The sequence below is a fragment of the Liolophura sinensis genome, chromosome 5, assembly GCF_032854445.1.
Source record: "Liolophura sinensis isolate JHLJ2023 chromosome 5, CUHK_Ljap_v2, whole genome shotgun sequence".
In the NCBI taxonomy this organism is placed as follows: domain Eukaryota; kingdom Metazoa; phylum Mollusca; class Polyplacophora; order Chitonida; family Chitonidae; genus Liolophura; species Liolophura sinensis.
The window spans coordinates 8,548,056-8,571,261 of NC_088299.1; the positions used below are offsets into that span (position 1 = coordinate 8,548,056).

The 23,206-nt window shown below is 40.2% G+C and overlaps 2 protein-coding genes across 3 annotated transcripts; one reads left to right on the forward strand and one right to left on the reverse strand.

Moving 5' to 3' along the window:
* Window positions 1–4,483: 4,483 nt before the first annotated feature.
* LOC135465834 (L-proline trans-4-hydroxylase-like) lies at window positions 4,484–10,332 on the reverse strand. 2 transcript variants are annotated; one of them, XM_064743188.1, is made up of 6 exons: window positions 9,899–10,327; window positions 8,682–8,874; window positions 7,591–7,682; window positions 6,488–6,578; window positions 4,995–5,276; window positions 4,484–4,835 (listed from the first exon to the last, which is right to left on the reverse strand). In XM_064743188.1, the coding sequence occupies exons 1-6, from the start codon at window positions 9,946–9,948 to the stop codon at window positions 4,725–4,727; spliced, it is 819 nt and encodes a 272-aa protein (XP_064599258.1). In that variant the 5' UTR covers window positions 9,949–10,327; the 3' UTR covers window positions 4,484–4,724. The 2 variants fall into 2 exon arrangements, with proteins under 2 accessions (XP_064599258.1, XP_064599259.1); XM_064743189.1 differs by lacking the exon at window positions 4,995–5,276 and having other exon boundaries at window positions 9,899–10,332.
* A 1,173-nt stretch (window positions 10,333–11,505) lies between these two features.
* Window positions 11,506–19,567, forward strand: LOC135466052 (L-proline trans-4-hydroxylase-like). Its single transcript, XM_064743462.1, has 6 exons — window positions 11,506–11,555; window positions 14,582–14,774; window positions 15,621–15,712; window positions 16,556–16,646; window positions 17,960–18,241; window positions 19,383–19,567. Exons 1-6 carry the CDS (start codon window positions 11,506–11,508, stop codon window positions 19,491–19,493), a joined length of 819 nt encoding a protein of 272 aa, XP_064599532.1. The 3' UTR covers window positions 19,494–19,567.
* Window positions 19,568–23,206: the final 3,639 nt, after the last annotated feature.

The following is a 23,206-nucleotide window of genomic DNA, read 5'->3' on the forward strand; positions in this document are numbered from 1 at the left end:
TCGTGGGTTTTCTCCGGGCTGTGCCCGGTTTCCTCCCAAAATAATGCTGACCGCCGTCGTATAAGTGAAATATTCTTGAGTACGGCCTAACACACCAATCAATTAAATAAATACTGAATAAGTGAATCTGGTACTTCGTCACATAAAGTGTATCACACGAATGAGGTCGCTTGAGTTCAAGTCCAGCTCATCCTGGTTTCCTCTCCTGCAGCAACCTGCAGATGGTCGTGGGTTTTCTCCGGGCTGTGCCCGGTTTCCTCCCAACATAATGCTGACCGCCGTCGTATAAGTGAAATATTCTTGAGTACGGCCTAACACACCAATCAAATAAATAAATAAATAAATAAATAAACCAAATGTATCAGATTTTCCAAACTATCCATGGATCTACACTATATTCCATCTTATCAAGTAATATACATTGTATATTCTCAAACTGAATCTGGTGTAGGCCTAATAGATTCTACAAATAATATGAATCTATACCATCCCGTCTTACCAAGTAACATATTCTCAAACTGAATCTGAGAATCTGGTATTTCGTCACACCAAGTATAACAGATTTCCCAAAACTGATCTATTGACCGGCTTGTCAGCTGACTAGCCAAGAAATCGGCTGCGAACTTTTAATGTTGAGTAAGGCCTCCGTGTATCAGGAAGTATAAACCATCTTTAGACAGATTTTCGGGCTAATCATTTTTCATATTCTCAAACTGAATCTGTATGTTTCGTCATATCAAGTGTAACAGATCCTCCAAACAGTGTGTGAATCTGCTACTCCATTATATGGCAATTAAGTATATATCGGGTGGGGATAAAAAAAAAATGGGCAGTAGGCCTACTTTGACACTCAATATCTGCGAAACCCTCTTACGTCAGCTTCTAAACATTTACACACTCAAAAGCCATTATGTCCTAAGTATACAGACCAAATATCAATTTCATCCTTTAAGATTTCTGTTCATCGGACCAAAATCAAAATAGTGTCAAAAACGCATGTTCCGGACATTACAAAATGATGTTCTACCTTGTTTTACTTGAAAAGGTGATCAATTGGTCCTCCATCTTCTCGGTAGACGGCGCGCAAACGTTTCTTCCATGAACTGTTTGAGTCCCGAATCTCCTTAAGAGTAATTCTTTTCAGCAGGCTTTGATGCGTGTCACACAGGTGCAGCGCGCGCTCTGCTCATGACACCTGACAGGTGATGCAATGTGGATCACCGGAACGTGCGTTTTTGAGGCTATGTTTTCATTTTAACCCTGTGTACAGACTATTAACAAAATCATGCCATTTGAATGTCTAAAGTTTGAAGGGGGTTGAACAAAGGATAATGGAGCAATGTAGTACCGCCCATTTTTATGCCAACCCGATATCCAAACAATAATTGGGTGTGATAATCTGTCATATTTCCCAAACAACCTGTATATTGTAGACAATATGTGGATCTTTTAGTTCGTTATGTAGCAAATATATATTCCCCAAACAATCCTTGGATGTGATAATATATAATGTCAAATCAAGAATCAGATTCCGCAAACAATACGATGGCCTGTTATTCCGTAAAATCTGGTAGAATATATTTACCAAACAATTCGTGGATCTTCTGTTCGGTGTAACTTCATAACGGATTGCCCAAACTCTCTGTGGATCTTCCGTGAAATCAAGCAGCGGGTTCCTCAAGCAAAGTATGGATGCACTGGTAATTCCAACACCTGAAGTACCAGTAACTTATATGCGTATTTTACGAGCATAATTTGCGTGTCTACTATTTCGTCGAATCAAATAACAGGTCCCGAAAACAATTTGGTAAAAGATTCTGAAAACAGTTATTTGTGGATGTGCATGATATTCCGTGAAATCAAAACAGATTCTTCAAATAATCTGTAGACTGGCCTGTATTTATCAAGCAACTTAAGATTTAAGTCATAAATTGCAAATCCTTAAAAAGCCAAACTCAGAACAGAAAAAAAAATTAAATTGTGGTTAATATATTGTTCTGCAGTGAAGAATCAGTGTTCAAATATTAAACTTTCACTTTTTTATTTGTAGTTGTATTTGAATTTAAGCAGTTCATAATGTAGCGGATAACATTTCCTGAACTCGGGCTGTTATCCAGTATGACTTGTACATAAGATTCGAAATTCTTATACGAAATGAAAGCTCTCAAACAACAGATTTTCAGTGAATAAGATGATGAATATTTATTATGACGAGGGAGGAACCAGCAGTTGACATAAGTACCAAACAGTTGAGTGTCATTTCGGACAGAGTCCCAGCTAAGTGTCATATGGGCCAGAAAGTCCCATGAGACTCTTGTATCAAATTATGGTGCCAAAGTTCAGTTGATATATTCTGGTATATAGTCTCTGTGGTCCACTCTTGATATCTCAGATAATTTCTACTTGCATGATACTAGAACTGGAACTCCAATATTAGGCTTTGCTTTGCAGCCAAAATGTAAATGCCAATGTCTGAAAAGTCCATATTTTTATCCATATTGCTTAAAAAGTATAACCAATTTCCACACAAGGGTATTAAATGATAAATTCCTTTTCAAACTGTGGTGGGAAAATCCTGGTCCGATTTCTAAAAGCCTGTAAGTGCGGGTTCTATAGCCACCCTAATTACGATAAATGTACAAAAATGGCGGCAACACAAACTTCTGCTTTCGAGGTTGAACAGAGGACAATAAATGTCATATTTTCTGTGTGAATCAAGAACGAAAATAGAAGGTAAAGATTTTCCAGATAAGAAAAGACATAGAATTTCGTAATTTCTACATTATCATCACTACATTGCTGAAAATTACTTATAATTATCCCAAATATGTAGAAACGCGGAAACGCTTAAATCCTACTTCCTGAAATCCCGCTACAATAAATACGGACCCTGGTGTAGCAGGATATAATAAAACCACTGCTCGGTAATTCCACAATGCTAATTCGTTCCCTATGTAAACTTAAATTTATTTGTTTATTTGTCTGATCGGTGTTTTACGCCGTAATCAAGAATATTTCACTTATGCGACGGCGGTCGACATTATGGTGGGAGGAAATCTGGCAGAGCACGGGGGAAACCCACAGTCATCTGCAGGTTGCCACACCTTCCCACGTACGGCCGGAGAGGAAGCCAGCATGAGCTGGAATACACAGCGACCACGTGGATGAAAGGCTCCTGGGTCATAGTGGCTACGTTTTGGCCCAGTCGATCAACAGGCTCTTTTGATAATAACCATAATACAAGAAGATTCATACTAGTTCTAAGTAAACAGCAAGGAAAATAGGCTAAATTTTAAAAAATGTATTTTTCTTTTTTAACTTCGCTTTTGTATGTTTTCCGTTGTACCACTTCCCCAATGGTCCCAACTTAATTTCTCCGCTCTCACTGCGCCGCGCTGGCGTGCTATAACCACGTCGGCCACGGAGGTCCCTGAACTGAAATTGTCATGACCATATAATTATGCGTACAGCTTGCATGCCGAAGGTCTGCCAACCACTTGTGGCCGTATCCCCGGTTTTCTCCCACGATACTGCTGGATGCCATCACATTAAAGTGAAATATTCTTGAGTATGGCGTAAAATAAATAAATAAATAAATAAATAAATATAGAAGTGCAGCATATGCAGCAAGTCACATGCACGATCCTTACAGGCCTTTACATGTGTCAAATGATCTTGGGGAGTACGCGCAGTTTTTTAAGCTCACGTTTTTAAGCCACGAAATTAGAAAGAGAAACCTTTAAAACAAAAGACTGATGTGCTTTTAAAATTCGAAACGCTTCAGAGAAAGGGCAAATACGGTAGTGTTGCTTTCTATACATGTTGCTAGGAAACTTCGACTATATAATGGAGCAGTTCGGGAACGGGCCATTTACTATCGATTGAATGCATGAGTGAGTGAGTGCTTGGGGTTTAACGTCGAACTTAACAACTTTTTCGGTCTTATGACGACAATCGATTGAATGAATGATGGTAGCTTAACGCCACCTCGCCAATATTTCAGCCATATCGTGGCGACCATACTATCGAGGAACTTAGTAACTTTTTTCTTATGTAACGTTTGTAACCCATTCTCATGAAGAGTGTCTTCAAAACAGAGCACTTGTGATACAATGAGGACGTAAGTCTGTTTGTTTGTTTATTTTTTTATTTATTTATTTGATTGGAGTTTTACGCCGTACTCAAGAATATTTTAAGTCTATAACGGCGACCAGCATTGGACCTATTGTGCATCTGCATGAGGAAACAGGACAGAGATCAGGTAATCCCACGAACATCCGCACGTTAATTGCCGGAAACATCGTATGTTAAAAACAACTTTTCGTTTAGCATAAGATACAGGCCATTGTTATATATAGAAATGTATGCGTCTTTGACTCTGACTTTCGTCTTTTGTACTATGTCATTTTAATGATACTAATACATGCACTAGCAAAATAAAACAGAGTCTCTGGAATTTATTTATCCCCCCCCCCCCCCACCGTCATAACAGAAAATACCAGAAAACAAACACATTTGAACAGTCAGGCGTGCATGCAAGAATTATAATAAATGATTATCGCAAAATCATTCAACTCGCGATTCGTGCTGTCCGTTTGTAATAGGTTATTTTGAGAATGATTTTACTTCCGCTAGATCTGATGATTTGTGCAAATAAATCGCCTCCACGTGACTTTGCTTAAATCACATAAATGGAGAAGACCTTGCTTGGGTGTAGCGGGTATCTATGTTTCGGCTTTTTTCTCCAAACCGGATATGACGTTTTCTGTGGAGTAAAACTTGACGTCCTCTCCATCACAGGTCAGAGGGCACGTCATGATTTCGTTGTCTGGGGCCTGGAAGACCAAACATATATCATAACATACCTACCCTTGTTAAATTTAAACAGGCATTGAAACTACATTTGAAGTTATTAAAAATTGCTTTGAAGTTAATGGAATCGGTGACAGAAACCGATGTCTTTATCGAGATGACGATATACATACACTATATACCTTTATCAGGGGTGAGTATTCGCCATGTGGTTGTTTACCAGGAGGGATATTAGAGGCCCTGTTGTAAGCCACAACCAGAGACCAGCGTCGATTGCGGCTTTGATTCTGTGAACTCATGTGTAAGATGTTAGAGTGGAAGAACATGGCGTCTCCAGGTTCTAGTTCCATGTAGCGTAATGGAAGCCGTTGTTTTAGTAACTCCACCCTGTCTGGATCCGCCACTATCTGATCACCTTTAACCTTTGTGTCAATGCGCCCGGCTAGATGAGATCCCTCTAATATCTGACATCGACGACAAGAGGCCCAAGTCAAGGAGAATGGTTTGAGTTAAGACAACGTTATAGTTATATCTACCAAATATCCATTGATTATTATACGTTGGGTCAGTATTCGTAGCTACGGATTGCCATGGTAACAGTACTGTGCGGTGATGTTCAAAACTTGCAGCTATACACGAAATAAAAAATTTCAGATATTTAAGATAAACGTCAATAGATTCATATTAGCTGGTCATTCAACTAAAAGTTCATTATCGATGACAACACTGCATCATGAATTTTAAATAAAACCTTAAGATTTTATTAATAACACTGACATTACAAGACTTAACTTAGGTTACTATTTTGTGAACTGACTTGTTCAAAGGTCGCGATCGCCCACATCTTAAAAATAAGTATAAAATATTTTTATTTCAGGTTCTCCAAAGTTTTCCGTGGAAGAAATTTCCCAGCCCTCCAGCTCACAACTGCAACTTTTCTCAACACATCGAGTAATTAGGCGTGAAAGCAGACATTTGTACCAGGCGTCAACCTGGTTACTAACAAAGACAAGCAGTCAACAGTTTTCAGTGATGTTGGAAAGACGGAAGAAATGTCATAGGTGAATGAGTAAAATTAGTATCCAAATCGTGTACCATGGTAAAGTTTATAAAGTGCCATGCCATTTCTTATTATGACTTAACAACGTTCTTTGTACCTCCTCGGTGTCTTTCAAGCACCGGTAATAATAGCATATGTACGTCGAAGAAGATTGGGTTGGGTTTTCGAAGCTAGTGTTTTGACCTGCATGGCGAGGACGAATAAGAGATGGGAAGGCAGATGGGGTGAGCAGATGAACCACAACAACCTACATGATGGTCAAGGTGTCTCCTCGAACTTGGAAACCTCACCCTCCTAGAGAAGGTTCTGTCCAATTTTACATCAATGCAGTGATTTATAGAAAAGGTCCTGTAGCTGATGAAGCATTAATTCGTCTACAAAAAAAGACTATAATAAGCCAGGGCTTCACCGATTTCACCGAGGTGGCATTTAATTATTTTCTGTGGCAATCGTTATTCCTGTCTAAAAAGAATCCCACACAGGCCAATCCTGGAGGGACGATCACGGCCTCCCCCAACCACACACACCTATTCTCGGTTCCGAAGCCTATGGTTACTTACGTCAGTGGCTGTTGTATATAACAGTGCATCATTTTATGTATCGAACTTTGAATACCTGAAGACAGCCGTTGGTTTTGTCGGCTTTGTCAACGGCAACCCACAGAGTCCCCATCGTGGGAAACAAACAGTTGTAATCGTACCAATATCTGCAAAGTAGAAAAATTATACCACATAAATGTAACCTTCACAAATCTTTAGAGGATATCGGCCATTACTCCACATTTAAAGAAAGGTGTTATCAAAAACACGTGATCCACTGCAAGTGTCTGTCTGATCGTTTGCGGACTAACTTTGTTAAGTATAGACCTTTCCGAACTATCAATCAAGAACGTTGCAAATAGCTCAACCGGATGTTCCACGCGTTGGTCACAATCTGTTTGTGACATCATGACAGCACAATTGTTTTCACCTGGAACGGAATGAAAAGCAACGTTGTCACGAAAAGGGATTGTGGGACATCGGATGAGTTGGATCCATCCATTATTACACCGAATATACCTATTTTATCTGGCAAAGAATGTTACATCAAGGCACGACTTTACCTAGATACATAATAAAACATTCCATTGAGGAAATATCCTTGTCTTAAAACGTTGTCAGCGCGCTCTAAAATTTGCAATGGACCACGTTTATCATTCAGCAAGTTTAACCGACTGAAATAAAAATCTAATTTGTGTTCGAAATGCGGATCTATAGACCGAATAAGCAAACACGGATCACATCTTCAGCATGGATAATATGAGGTAGTTTCTCTTATAATTCAAATTACATGCACTATAATTCTTCGATGTGGCCATCAACTTCTGCTGACATTATTTAACATTTGGACATCATGAATTTTGGGCAGATTTATGGACATATGCCGTATCGGATACAGACACTGTGTTCCGATAATGCTGGCCGTCGTGTAAGTGTAAGTGTAAGTTCTAGAGTACAGCGTAAAGCACCAATGAAATAAATAACTGTGCTCCTTCCTGATATAGTTCGTATATCAGCGTTTAGGTATAGTGTTTCCTCTCCAATGTCCAACGCAGGGGCACAGATTGTTATATAGTGTCCAAATGAAGAACACAGTGTTTTTATTACAGATCAGGCATTCCCCCAAGCAGCCATACGGGTGATCTTTTAATAAATATTACTTCGGTTAACTAGGATTACCCATAATCCTGATGCCAAAGGAAAGCGCCCCCTGTTTTTGGATCCTTCATGATCAGTTTGGAATGGTAGTGGTACACCTCACCTTCAAGAAGCTGTGAATAAAACCGGTTCAAAAATTTGAAAAAATTGAGTTTGTTTGTTAAATGTGTTTAGCTGAAAAGGAAGGTGTTTGGAATATGGTTACCGTTCATGTGGGTCAGTTGTTTTTTTGTTTTTTTTTTTTGTTTTTTTTTTTCTTTCTTGTTTTAGTTTTTACTGTGATCGTTTCCCATGGGTTCCACCGGTTTAATCTATCTATTATGGACTCCCATATTGCAAAGATCAAGGTTGCGAGGTGAGCGTTCCTCTTGAAACTGAGGTATAGTTTTTTCAGACAATATAAATTTGCCCTTTCTCATTTTCAAGCAGAATCAACAGAGCAAATTCCTTTATATACATAAATGGACATGAACAAATTTATTTGTCGGACTGTTTTATACAGAAGGAAATTATTTGGCTTCATGTTTTCTGCCAGAATGCATACGGAAGGTAAGTATGTGATCAATCCGTCTAGAGCAGGAATTATTTCCGCTTGATCCAACTAATCTAAACGATTTTTTCCCGAATAGCCTACTTTCATACTCTTTACAGCGCATGCGACGCTCTCTACCTTCGCTTTGCATAACTGCCACCACTAGGCAAGCTTGACCTTTGGAGCGTGTGAGACGCACGTACTGGCTTGTTTAGGCTTAGCCTCATCACATGAGTCCTCCCGCAGAACTATTTAATCCGCATATATCAATAAAATTGTTTTTGGTTTTGTTTAGAACCATGTTGTACATAATCTAGACAAAGAGAATGCAAGTGTACAAAGTATTGTTAGAGACAAGAGTTGAGACGCTTTGTTTGTATTTTCTGACATCACTTCCTGTCTCATCATCGTGACCCCAGTGACCTTGGCGTTGTTCAAGATTTCTATACAAAATTTACTAGTGGTGGCAGTGATGTAAAGTGGCGTTGTTCAAGATTTCTATACAAAACTTACTAGTGGTGGCAGTGATGTAAAGTGAAAGGTAAAGAGCGACACAAATGCTGTAAGCAGTATGACCTACCTTTTCGACTTTTGACACTACTTTCTCCGCGCGGACGATTGTTCCCGTGATGCTCTTCGGCACAGTTGTCCAGAGAGAGACCCGGATCCTCTTCCCCATGGCGTCTCCTCGACTATGCTCGTTTTCCTGCAACGTCTGATCCTTTTCCATGGATTCACGCAGTCGATTTACTTCTTCTTTCGTTAGGAGACCTCTGGAGAAAGAAAATCTTTTAAAATTTAAATGTTATATACAAATATTATAATGTTACCTCCAACATTTTGCTTGTGGTTGAGGATGGAAAGCATTTATTGTTCCAGTCCAACGCTGTTGTTATGAATTTAACGCACAAACGACAAAATTACTAGAACGTTGCACAACTTAACACTATCATAGGCAAAATAAACACTTGTAAGTGTGCTATTTCGCATTATAAATGTTACAAATCTTGTAATCTACATCATTATGTTACCACCTACAAACGGTCACTACCCACCCTCAGACATATTTTACGGCATTTAACATGTTGTATCGTTTCAACACTTAACATAGCTTATACTCCATTATTTCATATGCTAATTTGTCTTAGCTTTATTGTTCAGTTCAGCTCTAAAATGGCCTGTGAGGCTTCCAGTGTTTCACTAAAGGTTCATCCTTCAACTTCATGACAGTATATAAATGTTTATAATCCGTGAAATGGTTTTCTTTTTAAATCTCTTCAACATTTCCTTTCACACAACAACAGTGGTAATATATCAATTCTCAGACAAAAATTGCATGTATAAATCTTCACCAACGCAAAAACTTCATATATAGCTACAATACTTTTCTAGCAATTATTTGTATTTATTTATTTATTTATTTATTTGATTGTATGGTATTTTTCTTATGGTAAGTTTTATGGCTAGATGAAGTTGTCGCTGCTCATGGCGTGTTGTTGACAAAAAATGGCCGTTTGCACAATCTAACGTTCGTTGAAGATCTCCTGCCTCCTACCCATATGGTGTGAACACCTGAAGGGACGTCACCCGTCCATACTCATGTTCGTCAGTTACTTGCCACCATATAAGTGGAAAAAACTTGAGGTGACATTTAGCAACAATGAATAAAGGACATTGGGTTTCCCCCGGGCTTTGCTCAGTTTCTTCCCACCATAATGCTGGCCGTCGTCCTATATGTGAAATAGTCTTGAGTATGGCCTAAAACACCAATCAAATAAATGAATAAACAAATCTTACCTGAAGACGACATATCCTTTCTCCTTAAATTGTTTCAAATCCTCCGACATTTTGGAAGCAGATGTTCTGTTCAAGCGGTATGCTCGTGAACTATAATATGTAAAATATATTCAAAACATATCATATATACCTATAGCCTAATTATAGTTTCATTGTTTTTATATGTATATTGTGCGAACACTGTTATGTTCTATGACATGTACTGATCCGTTAAAGAATAAGAGAGAAATGTGCACACGAGATAAATGATCAATATCGAAATGCATAATTAAGTCACGAAAGATTCGCACGAAAGATTCATGAAGTGGCACTCTCAAAGTCTTCAGTATTAAAGACTCGTGGTTTTGTTATCAGTAAGTTATGCACATGAGATTATCATGCATTTTTCTTCATCATTTGTCTTATGCACACGACATGAATTTAAAAAGACATGCGCAGTGCTTTTATAATTATGTTTATTATATGTGTTGTTTTTTAATTTGTGTTTTGCCATATTGACTATTACGTCTCTGTACTTGTAGCTTCCTTATGTATGAATTATAACGTCAGAAAGACGGAAAGACTTGCGTTGGATTTTCCAGTCGGATGCTTTTCATGTATTAGCAAATTGTCATAATGGTAGTTGTGGCCTTGGTTTGACCTTGCCATTCAAAACAAGTCCAGTACATTGCTGTATTTATGTTAACTCTTTGCAGCCAGCTATAACTGGATTAGCGTCCTCGGCCGCATTGGTCAAGGTCTTGTGAGACCATGCTTCTTTTTGCGCATCTGCAGCTGTCCACTCCATTCGCATTCTTCTCCTGAAACATAGTTGGAAGAGGCGCAAGACCTTCTGGAAGGTTTTCTTCAATTCCCGAACGAGCTAATCGAGTCAGCCTCCGTTCGTCTTATTCCTGTATAAGATCAGCCGGGCAATTGCCTTTTAAAACTATATGCAAAGGGAATACCAAAAGCAATTATGAACAAATACGTAAAGCCTTTCACTGAAGCAGCCATGGTATGTGTTCAGTAGAAAATAACTCACCTGTGTTTGCGCTCTCGTGCACTGTGAGCTGTGAGCCACAGTCAATGCTCCGTCGCTTTAATAAACAAATTTTGAGATGTTTTTGTCCACAGGGTGCGGTAATGTCACTGTGTCTCAGAAATACCTTGAGACAGTTACATATGCTTATCTGTATTATGTTTATTGCTCACGATAAAGGCCGCTGTTCGCACAAGGAGAGCACATTACATTGTGTGCGCACACATATACACAGGTAGTAGATATCCTAAATGTTATAGTTTGTGATTTTCGAAAATAAATATCATATAAGTATTTATTAAATTTCACGTTAAAAGAAAATGAATTTTTTATAAGTTAATAATTGTTCTTTGGTGTCACAACAGTTAATTCTTGATATAGACGTACTAGCAAAGTTGAATTGTGTACGTTCCAATAATTAGGGAAATTTGGCATGATGTTCTCTTATAAATGCTCTAGTTTATCTTTAATCCAGTACACTGATCATGCGCCCTGGAATTTGGTAGTTCTCAGCCGGGTTTCCAGACTTCATTTTTGTCCAGGCCTTCTTTTAATACCACACCGACACGCTGTGAGCACATTTACAATGTCGGACAGGCTGAAAGCTTTCAAGGAGAAAGGCTATGTGATTCTCAGGTAAGTCAAATATACACTCTAAACCTCAGTCTGTTAAATTGACAGAATGCAATATGTTTAATAAGTAATGGCAGAATGGATTATATGCTAGTGCGACAACCTTGCTATGTATATAGAACCGACTTCGGCTTGCTGTTCCAACAGACTATTTATCTTGGTATAACGGGACATCGTGTTGTCCATGTCATGATGATATATGTTACAGAAGCATAATCATAGCTTAGTTTTGGCCTCTCACCAATGCGGTCGCTATGAGTTCAAGTCCGGCTCATACTGGCTTCCCCTCCGGTCGTACGTTGGAAGATCTGTTAACAACCTGCGGATGGTCGTGGGTTTCCCTTGAGCTTTGCCCGGTTTCCTCCCACCATAATGCTGGCTACCGTCGTATAAGTGAAATATTCTTGAGTACGGCGTAAAACAACAATCAAATAAAGTGGTGTTTTGTGTCTAGTTTTGTGAGTGTATACAGGACAGGAGAAAAGCTTGAACATACCACGATGTAATTAAGGGTCGCAGGTAAACTCAATGGACATGCTGGTGGCATCTCCGGTCGTACGTGGGATAGTCTACCCGCAACCTGCGAATGGTTGTGGGTTTCCCCCGGGGTCTGCCCGGTTTCTTCCCAGTATAATGCTGGCCGGCGTCGTAAAAGTCAAATATTCTTGAGTACGGCGTAACACACCAATCAAATAAATAAATAAATAAATGCAGTAAGGTATTCGTTATTTATATACACATTATTGACTGAATAAATATAAATGATGAATTAAGAGATTTTTTGCCATCATCTTTTGCCATTACTGAGCAGGAATTTTGTTCTATGAAATAATTTACTGAAAAATTCGTATTGGTTATAATTGCCCTGTATGTATGAGTTTTGCATGTATTGTAGCATACGTTTGGTTCTTTTCACACGTCACAGATCACATGGATATTCATGGACATGCCACACGCTTTTCATTTCAACTAAATTAAGCATATTTTTTCTGTCATTTAAGAACATATCCCTTAATATGTAGACTTACCTGCATCTATTCACGTATCTGACCTCTTTCAGATGTTTAGAAAATATGCCCTACTTTACAAAGTGACCGCCAGCATTAAAGACGATGGTGCTTGATACAGCCTGGTTTGAAACTGTCTTAGATTAACTCTCGCCAAGAGCCTTGCTTTGAATACTGAAATCCCGGTATTGCAAATTTGTGCGTATCGCTCAGAGTGTAATTCGTTCCGTGCAGTACTTTACAGAAAAAAGATGTAATGCTGAAAAATATCAGGGTTTTGCTAGCAATTCTCTGAGGTTAATGTCAAAGTGGAAATATCAATTGTGGAATTGCATGTCTTGTTATTCATTGGAATTCGTTCTGTGTTCTTCAAAACGCCCTTGGGCGCGGCGAAGCTTTCACTGACACCCTGCAAGTGCAAATGACTATGTATACTATATACTACAGATAGTGTGTTATTACAAAGAAATCGATATCATTTATTGAAATATCCGGCTCCGCTTAGGTACACGGAAACCTGCGGACTCTATCCATTACCGTTAATCACCAAGCAAGCAGATGATTTCTATGTATATCCCTATAGTACAGTATGTGCATGGCATGGTTTCAGCTGAGCTTAGAAATGGGAAGTCTTACGATCGATTTGCAGCTCTCGCTGTATATAGGCAGGAACAAAATGGCATTCTCGGAGAGGGCATTTTCTGGATTTCCCATTTTTCCAGTATTCTCAGTTCCTTGGTGACATATAGCAAGCTCTTGCCTGGCATGAATTTGCTGAAGGCCATTTACCTTCCACCAATGTTACACATGTGTCACATGTAGGAGAGTTTACACGTAACTCGCCATATGTTAGTGGTTCTCCTCCAAGGCACTCCTCCAAGCATACCCCTGCGTGGCATCTATGGTATAAGTGAAACGACCTTGAGCATGGAAACGACAGCAACGTAAAAAGCAACTGTGTGAAATTAGCTTTACTTGTAATTCTTACATATTCCTTATCTGCTTCGAGAGCGGTAGATCCAGGATCAATTCTGGGTCGAGTCACACATAAGACCTTAAAAAGAGGAAGTTGTAACTTCCTTGCTTGGCGTTCAGCATGAAGGGGATAGTGCTACGATTTGTTGACCCGTATCAGTATAATGGCTCGGACGGGCTGGCTTACTTGCCTTCGGTAAGGCGTCTCAGTGAAGCAGCACCGGATAAAAGGGCGGTGGAAATCCGCCCTGCAACACGGAGGCACATTACATGCACTCTAAGGATTCCTTCATCGTCATATGACTGAAAAATAGTTAAGTACGACGTTAAACACCTAGCACTTGCTCAGTCACTTATACATTCCTGATGGAACTAACAGACACGGATAGAGAGACAGGTTAAAGATTTTTGGCATTCCATTCAAAACAAGACAACAGCACGGATAAGAGCGCTTTTAGCACAATTACTACAGAATACAATTTCATTTATAAACATAAAGCATTTCTTTTTGCAACACCCAAGTAAGCTAGAAATATGGATTTAGGTCAAATATCAAGGAGAAAAAGATTGCAACTAAAAATACTAAACAGAAAAACAACGAAATATGACAAAGTAAAAGTTTTTAAATAGTTACCGGTAGCACCAATCTAATAGCATGACTATGGTTGTTTTGCAGAATAGTCCTATGCAACTGGGAACTGGGGCCATATTTATCAAACGTCCTAAGACTTAAGTCAAAAAGTCAAAAAAAGTCAAAAAGTTTTGTTCTGGGGAGCTTAAATTTGTACACTGATTCTGCACTGCAGAACAATATGTATCATCCGCAATTTGAGTTATTTCTTGTTTTGACTTTGGCGTTTTTTAAGGACTTGCAATTTATGACTTAAATTTTGAGTTACCTGATAAATACAGGCCCTGGTGTTCATACGGTTTATTTTGCTAATGGGTCTTGCTGTTATCGACTAGGAACGTCGCTTTCATGGTTTACAAGTGACATACAAATTTTGGATTCGACGCTTAAGTATAAATGTATACATTATCTTCCAGGGGTCTGTTGACGCCACAGGAGTTAGCAAGACTGAAGGATGCGATGGAGAAAGACCAAATATTACGAGAGAATGAGTACGGCAGAAGTGACGCCCGCGGGATGCGAACCCGAGTATGCTTGTGGAACAGCATTCCTAACAACGTGGCTGGAGCGATCGCAAGAGCAGAAAAAGTTGTGGACACTGTGGAGGAGGTACAAAAGCGATCTTTAAAAAAATACATTTTTTTAGTTTAGCTTGTTTTTCTTGGTATTTACTCAGAATTAGTATGAATCTCGAATGATTGTTTGAATAAATGATTATGGACAAAAAACCTGTTTGGTCGACTGGACTAAAACGTAGAGGGGACCTCCGTGGCCTGTGGTTTCACAATGACTTAGGGGTCTTTCACCAATGTGGTCGCTGTGAGTTCAAGTTTCCTTAATTTCTTCCTCTCCAGTCGTACGCAGGAAAGACTGTCAGCAATCTGCGAATGGTCGTGGGTTATCCAATTTCAGTTCATATTCAATTTATGATTTTTGGCGGACATAGTTGACTCGTCATAGCATTTCGTCGCTTTTTGAAATAGCCCTTCTGTTCACAAGGGTTCGCATTACTTGTGTATATGTTTATCTTCTGTTCACGAGGGTTCGCATTTCATATGTATATGTTTACCTTCAATTCACGAGAGTTCACATTACTTGTTTATATGTTTACCTTCTGTCCCCAAGGGCTCAAATTACTTGTGTGTATGCTTACCTTCTGTTCACAAGGGCTCACATTACTTATGTAGATGCTTACCTTCCGTTCACGAGAGTTCACATTACTTGTATATATGCTTATTTTTTGTTCACGAGGGTTCACATTACTTGTATATATGTCTACCTTCTGTTCACAAGGGTTCGTAGTACTTATGTATATTCTTACCTTCCGTTCACGAGGGTTCATATTACTTGTATATATGCTTACCTTCTGTTCACGAGGGTTCACATTACTTGTGTATATATTTAAGTTCCGTTCACGAGAGTTCATGTTACTTGTATATATGTTTACCATTTCAGTTACTGGAAGGTGACATCTACCATTACCACTCGAAACTAATTATGAAGGACGCTCACTCCGGGGGCGCCTTTCTCTGGCACCAGGATTACGGGTAAAAGAATCTGTTTAGCAACCGCTTTTTCAGCCTGATTGCATGAATATACGCTAGTGAAGCAAAGTGCCTGAAAAATATATAATGTCTGTCACTTGGAAAAGATACACATCCCTGGATTGGGGTGGTGAGTGATAAGATTGTGAAATAGTGCATGATATCGTTTTGGTGTTCAAACCATGTGCCAAAGGTTACGAAATCATTCCAACAGGTGCAATCCTCCATAGGACAACGTTCACTTTCAAATAAATCGACACAATTACATAGTCCACGGATTAAAGAGATCATATTATATATGTGTGTAAATGCAAATGCAGCATGACGAATCTTTCTGCGTAAAACTGTGCGCCGAAATGTTCCAAAGGAATTTTGGAACATGGTGTATAGTCCTGCATCCTAACTTTCACCTAATAGACAGAAAAGCGACTTACATTACTGTGATTTCCTTTAACGTGTTTTGCATGCAAACGCGGCGCAATGACCCAGGAGCCTCTCACCAATGCGGTCGCTGTGAGCTCAAGTCCAGGTCATGCTGGCTTCCTTTCCGGCCGTATGTGGGAAGGTCTGTCAGCAGTTTGTGAGTTTCCCCCGGTTTTTGCCCGGTTTCCTCGCACCATAATGCTGGCCGCCGTCGTATAAATGAAATATTCTTGAGTAGGGAGTAAAACATCAATCAAATAAATAAATAAATAAATTAACGTGTTTTTGTTCAAATCTGAAGAATAGCAAAGGTATTACAAACTTAAATGGCAAGTTACATGTGATCAAATATTAATACATGTAGTGCCATTTCGGAAATGAAGTTCTCATATAACTGGATGACAGTTATAACTTTGTTTGCAGGTATTGGTATGAGTACAAGTGTCTTTCACCTGCAATGGGCACTCTGTGGATAGCCGTGGATCCCACAGACAAAACCAACTCCTGTCTTCAGGTGATAACTAGAACAAAAGCACAATTATCCTCTCTTCCATTTGATATACACTGTAGCCCAGTCCCAGTATCCTAACGGTTTCTGTGAGCACAGCCCCGAGTTGGTTAGCCCAGACGAGCCGGACTAAACTATATGTATGTCTCGGCGCTTGTCATATTCAACTCCACGAGGAAATTTTATTTAATATGTACCTTTACATCTCCTACAGTTCTAATGTTTGGTAGACACTGAATCTCAAAGTCATCTTGTTCTCAAAGATGTCACAGCCGGTAATGGACCCGTTTTCCCACCCCATCAATAGTCCAGCCGCTGAAACTTTGAATTCAGATGTCAAACCAACGCCCACCATGCTTCATACTCGAACATCGGGCAAGGTTCACGCTGGAGGTTGGAAACTTTCTTTTGGTTGAGAATGTGTTTTTCTATGCCTTCAAATATAAGGGCATTCTGGTCTTAAGATTTCTTTGTCAATAGTCTCTCTTTCATAAATCCAGTTCGCAGCGTGCCATCTGTGAGGCGAGAATTCAAAACATGGCGAACTTCGGTTTCACTAGCTCGAATCAAAAGTTTCAATGGCTGGATAAATGTTTTAATATGGATTATTGATAACAGCTGTAATCAGTAAATCATACCACTTATGGAAGCCGGTTAAAGCCGTCATCGTACCATCCCCGTCCCGTTCCATCGTCGCGCAAAAAATGTGACTTAAGTTTTAAAGGCAGCGAAACCCATTCACCTCAGAAAGGAATGTGAAAGTATATGTATCAATAACGATGTCACCAGCCCGTAAACCCTATATATGCCATATACCAGCCACCTACATATATATAAGAAGTATATATATATATGTGGCTTATATATGTCATATATAAAGTTTACGGGCTGGTTTCGAGCGCCTGTGTTTCCAACATACTCAGTTTTGCATGTTAATGTCATACAGCACATTCATTGGGCGAAATATCGTGCGCCGAAATCTGCGCGTAGGAATTTCTTCCCCATAAATTCCCAAAGCAGAATGTATATAGATGAGAACAGGCAATGTACAATCGAGACACCAGAAGAATGGATTAAAACATGCGTTTAATTAGCTGTCGTAATCTTTAGTTTAGGCGTTATGAAAAGTGCAAATGGCAGATTGTCAGAATATATTAATTCGCGCCTGTAAATTTTCAGAACCACCATTAAAGTATTGAGTTTTGGCCCTTTTAAAGTCTAGACAACAATAATCATCCTTAATATTTTGATAAAAAGACCGCGTTCAAGAGAAAATCTTTGAAAAATCTCATTGAAAACGTGTTTAAAAAATTTCACAGATTCTTGAAGGCTCCCATCTAGTGGGCCGAGTTGACACAGGTAGACAAGGGGACCAAATAGTAGCGGACCCAGAGCGAGTGGAGTTTCTCAAGAAACGTCTGCCGTTACGCTACGTCGAGCTTGATGCCGGTGACGCCGTGTTTTTCCACTCTAACCTGTTACACATGAGTGATCAGAACACCAGCGGAAAAAGACGCTGGGCTTATTTGATCGCTTACAACAGATCCAACAACCTTCCCTTTGGGGACCATCCCCACGCCGAGTATGAGCCAATCAAAAAGGTGAGTTCTTTGTCGACGATTCATGGTGAAATGCAAGCGGAACTTTTGCTGTCTATAAAGTACATCAGGTCCAAGCTGTGCAGTCTTGCCATTTTGATGAAGTTTTGTGGCAAAGTGGTTACCTGTAGACCTTAAATGCAAGGAAACACTGCTCTCAGCTCAGCTTGAGCCCAAGTCGCCACAGCGCAGGAAAAGAACCCTCATTATCTTCATATATGGGATTCTAAATACACTTCAACCGCGTTGCACATACGATTAAAATGTGGCTTGGTTCCTTGTAAAAACGACTGTGGAGTGATACTAATATTAAAATTGCATTCATTTGTTTCCCTTGTCTAACGTAGGGTAAATAACCTAAACTTTCATCCATTACTAACGTGCATGTTTGCCTAAACCTGAGTTTGAATTAACCTGAAGAATATGTCAAATCAGAGCATTGAACACTGTTCTAATAGTTAGAGCGTCCGCCTCGAAGTCGGGATTAAACCCTGGTCGGGTCAGCAGGTTAGTGTGTCAATATGTCTGGTGTCTTCGGCATGATACTTCAGTGGCGACTTTAGCGGCATGGACTCGCCATGCAACAAGGAGACACAATGTGCTCACATCTAATGACTTCTCGTCGTCATATGACTGAAAAATTGTTAAATACGACGTTAAACCCCATGCATACATATACATACATACATTTATACATACATACATATATTCTAACCTCTGTGGATGTTGGTGGGATTTCCTCCAGGCTCTGTCCGGTTTCCTTCCACCATAATGCATGCTTGCCATATTCTTGAGTACGGCGTAAAACACCAATCAAACAAATAAATAAATATATTCTAACCTCTGTGGATGGTGGTGGGATTTCCTGCAGGCTCCTTCCGGTTTCCTTCCACCTTAATGCTGGTTGCTGTCGAAAAAGGGATTTATTTATTTATTTGATTGGTGTTTTACGCCGTACCCAAAAATATGGCAAGCAAGCATTATGGTGGGAAGAAACCAGGCAGAGCCCGGGAGAAACTTACGACCACTCGCAGATTACTGGCAGACGCGCCCATGTGAAAGTGAAATATTCTTGAATACGGATTAAAACACCATTCAAACAACTCAATAATTTTATTCTGACCGTATATCTCTGATGTTACAGCTGCAAGACAGCGCTATTATGACGAGTCCATTGACTCTGTCTGAGAAGAATCTAAAGTTTTGGACAGGGAGAGATACTGTTGTCGGATTGGATCAAAAACCCGAAATATAAACAACATAACACGAAGAAGACTCTTCAGAAATATGAAATATTTTATGTAGAGTTATTCACAAGATAAATGCTTTAACACCAATAAAATACTATTATCAAAGTAGTTGTTCATACACTTTTAAGATCGACTGAAGCTGGACTTGGCTTCTACCTACCTGGTGTGCATATCTTCACGTCACACGTAAGATAGTTCTTCAGTAACTTGCCAAAGGTTGGCGGTTTCTCCCGCACGATATACCGTTTCCACCATCCATAAAACTGACCACAATCATATAAGTAAAAATTGCTTGAGTATGCATGGCATTCCATTTGCCTCCCAGCAATTATCACATACTTCACAGGACGAATAATTCGCCAGTTAAATTTGCCAGGGCCCATTCACACTGGATTATCGGTGCTTCATGTCGTTCTGTATTCACATGAGACGAGACACGTCGGCATGTTGTCGGTGATTTATCCGCAAGGTAATGACAGCTCATTTGCTTACGTTACTTGCAGGGATTAACTTTCTAGGCGGCCTGTCCACTTTTAGCGCGTTGAGCTCTCTTAATCCTCGAACTGTTGTTTCCTTCACCCACATTGTACTAGCTGGCCTCCTTTGTATATGTGAAATATTTTTTTCAGTATTGCGTAAGCATTTATAAGTATGGTCAAAACTCTACGCGTATATATATATATATACAATCCTGGAAAAAAGTTTGGAATATTCTCCACGAAGAGCGTGGTTCGTTGCGTTCAGGTCAATAATCTGTCGATTGGTTTCACTTCAACTAGTCTCTATGATGCATTATCAATAGTTTCCTCAAACCAAAACATTTCTAAATGTTATAGGAGACGAGTTTTTCACGATATTCTGAAAGCGCCCCAAACAAGTGCAGAAATTCAGTGAAACCCATGTATTTTATTACGAGCTGTAACTTTTATTCGATTGGAAATATGTCTACAATACTTGGTAAGTTAAATATGCAAAACACTAACAATACAGAAAATTAATTTAGTACTTGGTGTGCCCACCCCTCGCATTGTACAATGCGCGCACACGTCTTGGCATACTGGCAACTAAAGAAATTAAAGTTTCTTCCGGTATATCTCTCCAGCAAGTGAGGACAGCACGAGTTAGTTCAGCCACCTTCGTTGGAGCTTCATCCAGGTTATTCAACCCACGGGAAACTTCCGCCCACAAGTTCTCAATTGGGTTCATATCCGGTGAAATGGCTGGCCACTGCATGTGCTCAACACCCTCCTGTTCCAGAAAATTCCGTATCAGTTCGGTCCGGTGCGGCGTGGCGTTGTCGTCCTGATACACAAAGTTTGCCCTGAATTGTTGCATTATCGTTTCCAGAATCCGTTGATATTGGTGCTGGTTCATGTGTCCATCCAAGACGTGCAGGTCGCATTTACCAGTGCTATGGAAAGCACCCCAGACGGTGACCCCACCGCCCCCACCTTGGACTCTGGGCATGATGCAATCTTCGTTCAGAGCCTCGTGAGCCTGACGACGCACCATCACACGGCCATCTTCCCGGTAGACGACTAAACGAGACTCATCACTGAATATCACGTGTCGCCAGTGTCCCACCTGCCAGTTCAGGTGTTCCCGCGCCCAGGATAAGCGTGCCTCGCGGTGTCGACGCTGTAACAAAGGCTTCCTCTTAGGCCTCCTTACCAAATACCCAGCAGTCAACAGTCTGGATCGCACTAAGCGGCTTGACACAGGAGTATTGGTAAATCTCATCCAGTCAGTGCGTATCTGGTTGGAACTCTTCGTACGGCCATTGCGGCAAAGTCTCACCAGATACCGGTCCTCTCTCTCGGTGGTCTTTCGTGGCCGACCAGACCTCGGTCTAGGCGTCGGCACACCCGTCTGTCGGTGTCGCTTAAAGATTTTGGAGACGGCTCCCTGAGTGACACCAAGAGCTGCTGCAATGTCCTCCTGTTTTACTCCAGCCAGGCTCATACCAACGATACGGTTGCAGACTGCAGCACTCAGTTGACGTCTCATGATCACAGCAGTATTGTTGGAAACACTCTGGAGCACTGGCATGCCTTAACCGAGCTTTTATAAGAGTTACAAGGTTAAATTATAATCATGTCTGCGTACATGACTTTTTCACTGAGAAATGGATGGTCATGCTTTGTCCCAACTGTAATTTTGCTCAGGTGACACAAGCAATAATGGTGTGTATGAGCTGAAAGGGGACATAATCCACTACATTTTCCACCCAAACAAGAATGTGTGCATTCAATGTAAGGCGCACAAAAGTATGTTTCTGGTAAATGATATCATCAGTGAAAACAATATTCCAAACTTTTTTCCAGGACTGTAATATATATATATATATATATATATATATATATATATATGTGTGTGTGTGTGTGTTCTATCTACAAGGACTTTAGTTGAGGAATTAAACCACTCGCACTTGACAAATGGCAAACTTCCTGACCAAGAACAACCAGAGCTGTATGTGAGTCACGTCGCAAAGCCCTTGAACTGGGAGGGGCGGGTAGTCGTGGCGCTTGCCAGAGTCCCATCATATCCACTCGTTAATAGAATGCTGTCATTTTATTGTGCAGGACTCTGGGCCTTCGTCTAATACTAGTATGAGACTATTATATATACCCCATCCACACGGCCAAAATTAAAACCGGATCAAATCCAACCAGTTCACGGATTTGCCCGTCCACACGGTCACATTTAAGCCAGTTTAGTAATTACGACGTCATCCTGACCTCCATGTACCTGGGGCATTTAATCTAGTTTAATCCACGGCACAGATAAACTCGCTCGAACCTTGAAACTGGCTTAAAGCCACACCGCTAGCTGGGGCAAATAAACCGGATTAAATGCCCCCACTTAGCGTTCACACGGGCGACGTCACACTGGCTCAAAGCCACTTTTGCAAGTTAAACCAGCTTAACTTGCTCATGTGAACAGGGCAAAATCTATCGCTGCGATATTGCAAGCAAATTTAATGATTGCCTTCCTAGAGGGGTTGCATATGACATCATCACCATGACTGAGCTCAGTCAACATGGCCAGTATATAACCCACTATTCGAACCCTTCTAACAATCGTACACCTCCACTTCCCTCTACTTGGAAAATGTTCCACTGCCCCTAGTCACTGTGCACTTCGGTCAATCTATAAACCTTTCAGCAAAATTTTTTGAAAAACCACTGTATAACTGCTTTATCCTCTCTATATGTCATTTTGTGCTCTCTTTTTATATTCTTAGAAAAGAGGGTTTAATATATAAGAAAAACTGAGTTTCACCAAATGGCTTAGTAAGCCAGTTTCTGGATTAACAACAGTCAAGTAGCACAATGACTCCGTAGCCTGTTACCAATGCAGCTACTGTGAGTTAAACAGCAGCTCATGCTAGTTTCCTCTCCGATCGTAGGTGTGAAGGTCTTCAGGCCACCTGCGGTCGTAGGTGTGAAGGTCTTCAGGCCACCTGCGGATTGTTGTAGACTTCCCTCAGACTGCCCAGTTCTCTCCAACCTTGATGCTGGCCGCCATTGTATAAGTGAAATATTCCTGAGTATGGAGTAAAACACGAATGAAATAAATTTAACTCGTCAGTTCTTAGAGTGTGGATCAAAGTATCTTCTTGGGGAATGAAGCTCCTAATGAGACTAGACACAAACAACACCACTATACCATAGGTTTTCTTTTATTATTGTTTTTTCTTTATTTTGACACTGGTAAT

Bases quoted from the DNA above. Each gene is read 5' to 3' on its own strand.
- LOC135465834 (XM_064743188.1), bottom strand. From the start codon at position 9,948: ATGTCGGAGGATTTGAAACAATTTAAGGAGAAAGGATATGTCGTCTTC. The intron at 7,683-8,681 runs GTAGGTCATACT...TTTTATTCACAG, and splicing joins TAGTGTCAAAAGTCGAAAAG to CTTCTTGAAGGTGAGGTGTA. The intron at 5,277-6,487 runs GTATTCAAAGTT...CGTCGATGTCAG, and splicing joins AAACCAACGGCTGTCTTCAG to ATATTAGAGGGATCTCATCT.
- LOC135466052 (XM_064743462.1), top strand. From the start codon at position 11,506: ATGTCGGACAGGCTGAAAGCTTTCAAGGAGAAAGGCTATGTGATTCTC. The intron at 11,556-14,581 runs GTAAGTCAAATA...ATTATCTTCCAG, and splicing joins AAAGGCTATGTGATTCTCAG to GGGTCTGTTGACGCCACAGG. The intron at 18,242-19,382 runs GTGAGTTCTTTG...CTGATGTTACAG, and splicing joins AGTATGAGCCAATCAAAAAG to CTGCAAGACAGCGCTATTAT.